This window comes from Microplitis mediator, chromosome 1, assembly GCF_029852145.1.
Source record: "Microplitis mediator isolate UGA2020A chromosome 1, iyMicMedi2.1, whole genome shotgun sequence".
Classification (NCBI taxonomy): domain Eukaryota; kingdom Metazoa; phylum Arthropoda; class Insecta; order Hymenoptera; family Braconidae; genus Microplitis; species Microplitis mediator.
Window position 1 is genome coordinate 5,928,223 of NC_079969.1, and position 9,745 is coordinate 5,937,967.

Below are 9,745 nucleotides of genomic sequence, written 5' to 3' on the forward strand. Positions count from 1 at the left end.
GGAAACTTTGGCCGAGTTTTTCTCTTAAACAAACGAATATTGTCAAACAATTTAAGCCCACTTTGCTAGATTAGACAGTAGTGCTTCAATGTGCGGTCTGTATTTTGTATTTAGAGATTTTGTTTCCGAAAAAAACTCAGCCGAATATATCTGATAACCCCTGTTATTGTAAATACGATATAAATAATAAAATTTGGTTCCATACCTAATGATCTTCAAAAATTTGAACTTTTACACTTTGAACTTGGAAATTTGAACTTTTGTAAATTTGAACTTTGGTAAATTTGAACTTTGGTAAATTTGAACTTTGGCGATTTGAACTTTGGTAAATTTGAACTTTGGCGATTTGAACTTTGGTAAATTTGAACTTTGAATAATTTAGTATTTCTTTCATCAAAGATAATTTTTTTTTCATCATCATCATCATCATCATCATCAATTCATTCATAAAAGTTCAAATTGTCAAGTTCAATTTTCAAAGTTCATTGGGTCGGTCACCTAAAATTAACCACCTGTACATTGATTTTTACTATCTGTTAGTTTACTATACGATTGTAACCTTAACTATCAACTATTATAAAATTAAATATCTAAATAACATACTGTAAAAGTTAAGATAATGAATCCCAAAATCGATCGATCGTACACACACATATACGCACGCACACACAGACATACATTATGATTAAAAAATTCAATGTTTGTCTTTACTGTGTAGTTTTTATCATAAGATTGGTACTTTAACTATTTTTGATGGTAAAGATAACCATCTAGATCGTAAATTGTACGATCGCTCGATCTTAGGAATTATCATCTTATATTGCAATGACTAATATTTAGAGTATTATATTTATCATCTTGACTTTTACAAATTTAATTACCATCTAAGATAGTAGAATCTACAAAAGAAGTATTGTTAGCGCTAATATAAAATTCTCTCCGTATAATAGCCTCTAGCTCTTCATTTACGCACGTGAGTGCACGGTAGTGCCCAATAGCTCTAATAAAACTTTGTTTTAATAATAGCCATAAGTATTTCTTAAGCTATACTTCTACTTATAATTAACATGTATCGACTAAATGAAAATAAACTTTATTTGAAAAAGAAAAAAAAAGTAGCGGGCTCGACGCGTAACCGACACAGTCTGGGTTCGATTCTCAGTTCGGACTATCCGATTATTTTTCTCAATTTATCCATAAACTGTTAAATTTTTCTTTCCTTTTAATATTGAAAGGATCAGTCGATTAAATTATATTTGATCATTATTATCAAAATATTTTCACAGTAAATTTATAGTTAAAATGATATATTTATTTGTTGATAAATAAATAAATATATAAATTGAATTCTCGTGTTGTCTAAATTGTCACACATCAAAAAACTAAATAAAAGAAAATAAAAAGACGGTGGGTGTCAAGCTAGTGGAAAAGAAGCTTATGCCACGTATTTTGTTCGAACTTGTGTGAACTCTGCTACAACAACTGCCATTACTATCACTATTACGGTTCACTTCAATCACTACAACTACAACTACCACTACCATGCTACTAATGCAATCGTTGATGCGACATTTGAGACATTTGAAATAAGGTTTTTGACCTCCTGTAGTTCCTTATAAATAAATCTATAAAACACGGAAAATTCACAAAAATTGTCGCGCCAAAGTCATGCTATTCAACGATGGGAAATAAAAAAACGAATAAAAAGGATGACATTAAAAAAAAAAAATTAGATAAAATAGACAAATAAAAGTTCGGAAAAACAAGTAATGAATAGAGTTGATAAAAAAATAAACATACCAATAACATGAGGTTATCGAAATATGTTATCGATGCTGCTTTCAATGAATAGAACCATATTGAGCTGTTTACTTTTCGACATTCGAATGGAGTTAGACTATTTGTTTTTTCTATTTTTTTAATCTTTTCAAATTTTCATTGACTTTCTCTCTTTAACAACTTTTTCATTAATTTTGATGGGGTGGAAAATTTTATAACAAAAGTACAAGAAGAATTTTTTTTTTTTTTGTAAAATATTACAAAATTAATATAAATTTTGAATGGTAAGAAACCGAAGCTATTTTTTGAGCCGAGCCAAATTTGTTACTAATTTTGAAATCTTTTTCTGAAAACTAAGAATTTTTTAAATAGAAGTTTTCATTTTTCGTATGGAGTCAAATTTTTCTTAATTTGAATTCAAAGAAAAAACAATTTAAAAATCGGTTACCGATCAAATTGCATTTTACGACCTGACAATAATCTGACACTAAATAATCAATTCACTATCAAACAAATGCGCACAACGTAGCTACCAAAATATCGCAAAAAAGCTAGTGTTCAAATTAACGCTGCAAAAGTTTTATCATAAAGAACATTAATTTAATTAAAAACAAGAAATTTATTTAATAAAATCACAAGAATACTTTAAAAAGTTGTAACTCGTAATTTCCCTTTGTCTAGGTACAACAAATTAATTCATTTGTTCCCAAATTGTTTTTTTTATTTTTTTCTTTTTTTTTAGTATTTTCGTTTTGATTCCAAATTCTTTTTAATCTTTTACAGAGCTTTAAACGGATTTATCTAGCTTTATCCGTCCTTTATTTCATCCCTCGATACCTTTTTTTTTTACTTTTAGTTTTATTTGTTTTATCTTATTCTATTTTTATTTAGTTGATACTTTTTTTTTTTTTTTAACAAGAAACTTGGCGATATGCGGGCAGAAAACGGATATCGGATTCTATCCTTGAACTTTTACTTATTTGAGTATTGCTCATTGTTAAATATCCAATTGAAAGTTGCTTTGAATCGAACGTAATCGCGATTCAATATTAAATACTATTATTATTATTGAGCAAATATAATCATAATATTTTATACATTACTTTTATAGGGAACACGGGGGTTAGATAATTTTCTATTCCATAATCGCCCCTTCCCCCTTTTAAGAAAAAGATTTATATATATTTAGATATATCCATTTATACACAGAAAAAAATAATTTCTTGGCGCAAGAAATTTTCTGTATTATAAATTAAAAACAAAAATTTTCTTGAGACACGAAAAAATTTCTCAGTTCAAAAAATTTTTTCTTGCTCTAAAAAAAGTTATTCTCGCTCCAAGAAATTTTAAGTTTTCAATTTATAATTCAAAAAATTTCTTGAGGCAAGTAAAAATTTTTTTAGGACAAATCAAAATTTCTTGCACTAAGAAATCTTTTTTTTCTGTGTAAATACATCAAATTTTATATTTAAATATGTATAAATATATACTAGTAGTTTATCTATCGAGTGCGATCGTGTTTAAGACTTGAGGTGTGAAGATTGGTGCCCGACCCGAAGGCGAGGGTACCAACACAAGAGCGTCTTAAACTCGATTGCACTAGATAAATACATTAGTTTTTGTGACAGATATTTGAAATGTACTACATTTAGTGCCTATAAATGACAGGTTATAACCCGCATTTATTTATTCGGTAAGATTGTTCTGAGCATTTGTTGAAAATGAGAGAGAAGTCGGTAAGTGTATGAATTAATATGATGATAAATTTTGTCACAAGATGGCTCGTTGAGTTACTTCGATATTTTTTGGTCGTTTGCTATCGCACATGTAACCAAAAAATATTTTTTGATCCGATGATGACGTCACTATTAGAACGATTTGGCATCTTTTTTACCAGCTGTATCTTATCATATATTTTAAGCTGCCGGCTATAGGCGCTAAATGTCATACATTTCAAGTGTCTGTCACAAAAAATAATTAGTTATGCAAGTCTGACCGGTCAGGTGATTTTTGGCCCTCACGTCATGCCCTGGTTAAAAAAGTGAATTAAAAAGGATTAAAAAAGCAAACATATTTAATACTACTTAATACTCTCCAATACTCTTAATTCTCCGGAGAATTAAGATCGAACATAAAACGAATCCTTTTTAATTCTCCTTCATCTAGCGAAAAAATTATTATCATTTTAGGATTAAAAAGAATAAAAAAGAATCAAATATTTTTAATCCTAACTTATCCTTTTTAATTCTAAAATAATATTGCGATTTCTGTTCTCGTTGAGAATTCAAGAGAATAAAAGAGGATTCAAAAAAATTTAATTCTAACTAATTCTTTTCAATTCTAAAATAATATTGCAATTTTTGTTCTCACGGTGGATTCAAGAGAATAAAAAAGGAATCAAAAAGTTTAATGCTAACTTATTCTTTTTAATTCTAAAATAATATTCAATTTCTGTTCTCGCGGAGGATTAAAGAGAATAAAAGAGGATTCAAAAAAGTTTAATTCTAACTAATTCTTTTTAATTCTAAAATTCTAAAATGTGACCATGGTCACAAGACCGTTAGCGGACCATTTATAAAATGACGGGTCATTATTATTATTATAGTGACATCTTACAGCCGCGTTTATAACTTTGATATACCAAAATTTTTGAACCGCCATTTTCGCGATTGTTAACATGGCAACAAAGCATATCAAGATGTTTGTACATAAATTTCATTAAAATTATAAAAGTGGAAATTAAATAAACTCATCTATACTTATAAATTAGAATGTTTGATAATAAACTAATCAAATTGTTAAGCAGACCCCTGCCCCCACTCCACATATTTATACTTCGTAACCCGAGTCCGACTATTTTAATAATTTTCTACTCAAAGTATAATGAATCGTTGCATCGTTTAATGACATCAAATGCAATCAACCAAAATAATCTCTGTTGCTGATGAAATAGCGAATCACAAACGATTATTTTAATATGCTCAATGTTGTTAACAAAATTTGTTCATGTAAGCTGCAATTTAACGGAGATAAATAACGAGTGAAACGTTAGGTATGCAGCTTCATTGAATTCAAACTAATTTGTACCTTTACCCATTCTCTGTCACTATATTTTATCATATATATGAAAGAGAAATAATCATAAATTCATGCAGCATGCTATATTTAGATTTCATAAATAGATATAGAGCATATTTATCCAGCTATATATATGTATAGATGTTGACAATAACCGAAAAAGATATAACCACAACAAACTGTTGGTCGAAAATCATCAATTGTATTTATGCAAAATATACTTGATTATAATGACGACAATCATTCATTATTTGGTATTTCCGTATAATGAATATGAAGCATAGAGAAATATGGTGGCAATATTATATTTAGTTTACTTGTTATCGTATACACATATATATATAAATATATTTACACACGGAGAAATTATGCTCGTTTAAAATGCTATGGCGACATGGCAAACCCGGACCATGTTGGCCACCTGACGGAAATTGAATTACAATACAACCTGGTTATAAGTTACTGTTAGGGGCTATAGTCAGCGTGGTCAGATCGTGGGATATTTTTGCCCCCTCCCAGCATTAAGCTTCATGCTATTTCACCACGGGAAGGGGCTCAAATATCCCATGATATAGGAGAAAAATTTCTTGAAAATGGCTTTCCCGTACTACTATTTTTTACTCGGCGATCGCTCGGTTTTCTGCATATGTCTGCAGTGATAGCGACCTTCACAGTGAAATAAAAAAAAACCAAAAAGTTTTTTAAACCAGAAGGTATTTTCCGTAACATGACTCTCGGGCTAAGGAAAAATTGAAATTTAACAAAATGGCGGAGTTTTAAAAAAAATTTCAAATTTCGCGCGGTAATTTGACGATTTTTGGCTTGCCAAAATTACAATTTCGATTCGATTGGAAAACTAGAGGTTCGAATCAAACTGATCGGATGATTTGTCTACGTGTTATAACTGCATCAATTTTGAAAAATGTATTTTTGAAAACCGATAAGCGGCTGCTCATCAGATGGCTGTAACTCAAAAAAACTATTCGAGATATGCACTTTAAATTTTAGTGTTATTTTTGAAGGTATAGGCTATCGAAATATGCCAAAAAAATTGATTTTTTCAAAATTCCCACACTAGTGGTCCCCCTTAACCCTTCTTTGGTCGCGCTATGAGCGAATCGCCGCCTAACAACTACTCAACCTATAGAGACTCGCTACAGTGCGAGCGGGAAACTAAAAAAGACGCGACCAACGAAGGGTTAATATAGAAGTAACAAATTATAAAATTATAAACTAGTTCATACCCTGCTTAGAAAATCTTATAGAATCCAATAGATTCTCATAAATTCCCATAGAAATTTTATAATAATGAATGAGTTCTATAAGAAGTACTATAGTTAAGTATAGGGCCTTATACATACGTCTATAAGAATCTATCGAATTTTTTAAGCAGGGTAGGCCCTTATTGGAATCCTGATCTAAAGCTTATAAGGTTATAAGGTTAACCTGATTTGGCCCTCATTGAACCCTTCTGATAAATTCTTGTCAGGATAATTAGAGAATCTTATAAATCATAGCAATTCTGAGCAATTTTTCGAAATTATTAATCGCCTTCCAATAGTTTGAGATTTTTTATTTAAATGTTAGGCAGTATATTTATGGTCCAAACCGATAAATCTAAATAGATAAAAATAATTGCCACCCAAATCTGCATTTATACATATTAGTATCAAATAGTCTGCAAATAAATCAATGAAAAGAATAAAACTGATTAATTGAATAAGATAAAAATTTATAAATTTCATAAATATTATTAATAATTTTTTGTTTTATCTGTTTCAGCGGCAACGGCAGTAATACTAGGATTATATATTATATTTATATTTAGTATCACCAATAAATTCTACTAGTTTCAGTACTTGCATTAATTTAATGAATAAATAAATTTACAAACTGAATAAATGAGTAAATAATAATAATAATAATAGTAATAATATTATTAATAATAATAATAATAATAATAATAATAATAATAATAATAATAATAATAATAATAATAATAATATAAAATGTGAGATAAAAAAGACTTAAATTTCTATTCTTGTTCTCTACACATTACACTGATATATTATTAACAACGAACCTTAAAAGGTGAACGCGTGCGTATGTATATATATACATATATACATATATTAATCAGTACTTCTCAAGTCCTCGTGATAATATCCTTTGTACTCCCGATGCTTATAACTTTACGGAATATTGGAAGGATCATCAACAATTTATGACAAGATAATTACCAACTAATTGACAAAGTGTTGAAGTGGTAAAGGAATACAGTGATAATGACAATCTAAGCTCTCGTCTTAGTAGCAATTATGAACTTCGATGTTTAATTAATTAGAAAATTTATAATTCTTAAATTAATATTAACAAAGTCATTATTTTAAATATTTTATAATCTATTTTTTTTTTTACTTGTAATTTTAAGTAAAATAACAATAATTACGCGACTCTTATAGGTAATCCTTTTCTGAGTTCTAATATTATGCGCAAAGTTACACGAATATTGTTTAAAAAAAAATACTATTTTTATTTTCAGTCGTTGTTAGAATAAAAATGTTAAAGTAATTAAATTTAAAGTAAGATAATTGTAAGCAATGTTAAGAAAAAAAAATTAAATTTAAGAGTGATTTTTTTTCGGATGAATAGAAAACTATTTTTTTGTTTTTTTGAGAACAGTTTTCACTCATCTGTTGTTTTTTTACTATAAGTAGTAAGTTTTTGCAAAAATAATTAATCCTACCTGTGATTAAAGACATAAATTTAACAATCGCAATTTTACAGCATTCATATAAAAAGTTACATTACATCCACATGAGAACTCGTGTGGTTGTCGTCTACTCTCAGCTCATATGACGACATACTTAAGCCTCGTTTTCATGAGAATGCGACATAACCCCAAGCGTATATTATATCGCTTCGATTGTCGAATAATTATCGTCTTATTTCACTTGTAGCATAAATTGCTATTGTTTATTTTTGTTTGTTATCTAGTTATAAGCATGTAGTTACTTGTTTAATAGAAAATTATATTTATTATATTCTCTGGTTACTGAAATATAAAAAATGAATTTATGGTTTAATCATAAATTAGAGGTTAAAAAAGTACAGAAATTTATTTTAGTAAATGTCTAGAAGTGGAAGTCGGTATATGGCCTCTAAAGTTATGTTTCATTCTGTGTAATACACTATATTTTTTATAATTAATTGCATTAATTATTAAAGTATCAGTGTCAGCAGCCCGCGGAAAAATAAATTAGATCTACCTCTCCGAAGATCTGATTTTTACAAAAATTAGATCTAGCAAATTTTAAGATCACGATAGATCTTAAAGTTGTCGGATTTTTTTTTCGAGAGATCTATGAAGATTTATGAAAATTCACGGAAATCTTCGCAGATCTAAAGCGACCTCGGTAGCTTTTTTAAGAAAAATTGATATTCATAATTTCTCGATCTGTGTAGATCTGCATACATCTAAATAGATCTTCACCCTATTCGAAAATTTCCATAGAATTCACTCAAAGGGGTCAAAAACCGCATAAAATTAGATGGACTTGTATTGATTGCTATGCGGTTTTTCGCCCACTTGAGTGGATTCTATGGAACTTTTGGATAGGCCATTGATATTGTAAAATTTTCAAAGACCTGCTGATAATCAATTGTATAGATCTTTTGAAATAACCATAGATCTGAGATCATTTAAAATTCGAGGTTATTGAAGATCTTTAGAGATCACCGTAAGTATAAACTATAAAATCGTTGACAGTCTGCCGAAATCATTAGATCTTAATTATTTTTTCCGGCTAGCCAGCAGAATCAAGTTAATTTAATGGTTATGATACTCTCAGAAAGTAGTTCGCCGTCGGGAATTGTCGGAAATATTCGGTTTGGAGGTTAATGTGTAGAAACGGCGTGAGATTAGACTTGTTTTCTAATAGTGGGGGTAAAAACCGGCGGAGACTTACTCTCTGAGAGAACTTTAAAGAAATTTCACAGCCTAAATAGCCAAAGCTTCTAGACTATTACGAAAATAAATTCTTCCAAGTTAACAACTGTATATGTGAATAAATAATAATTTAATAATAAATGAAAAGAAACAAATAATTCAATATAAAATACAAGGGACTTGAAAACTTAACATTCTACTTTATTGTATAGAAGAATATGTAATTTATTACGAAATAATAATAACTATCAAATAAAAATAGTTAATTTAATAATAATAATAATAATTATAATAATAATAATAATAATAATAATAATAATAATAATAATAATAATAATAATAATAATAATAATAATAATAATAATAATAATAATAATAATAATAAACTATTAATTAGCAGTACTTATAAATATATAAGTAAATATTAATGTAATTATATGTGTACTTTAGATAATTTGTGAATATTTTTTAATAGGTTTAAAAAAAAAAACAAATATGTTATTATATATAATTTTATTTATAACATTGTTTCAAGAGTTAAATAATATAATAAATTTAATTTAATGAATAAGAGATTATTAATAATAAAATAAAAAATATATATATGTAATAAATTAATGATATATAATAATGAAAAAGTGGGTGTAAGATGAATGCATAAGTGAATGATCGTAATAAATACAAAATGAAATAATATACTTGTAGAAACTTGTAATACTTCTTTTTTGACTATATATTTAATACAAAAAAAAAAAAAAGAAAAACAAAATTACTATAAAAAGTAATTTGCGTTTCTCTGTTTTGTTAAATTTTTCGTAAACTGAGGCCATAAATCATTAAAGTTTAAATTTTTATTGAAAAATGTATTTTTAAAAATTTTCCTACTAATTGTATATTTTTTTTGTACTTGCAAATTTTTTTTTTTTCAATATATATATA

At 27.7% G+C, this 9,745-nt stretch overlaps 1 protein-coding gene across 3 annotated transcripts in view; it reads left to right on the plus strand.

Annotated features, from left to right (window-relative positions):
- Positions 1-9,189, plus strand: part of LOC130678125 (suppressor of lurcher protein 1) — a 473,368-nt gene extending 464,179 nt beyond the window's left edge. For all 3 annotated transcript variants that reach the window (XM_057485109.1, XM_057485108.1, XM_057485110.1), the window contains exon 13: positions 6,640-9,189. In XM_057485109.1, coding sequence (XP_057341092.1) covers positions 6,640-6,707 — 68 coding nt within the window. In that variant the 3' untranslated portion in view covers positions 6,708-9,189. The remainder of the gene's footprint in view (positions 1-6,639) is intronic.
- The last annotated feature ends 556 nt before the right edge of the window (positions 9,190-9,745 follow it).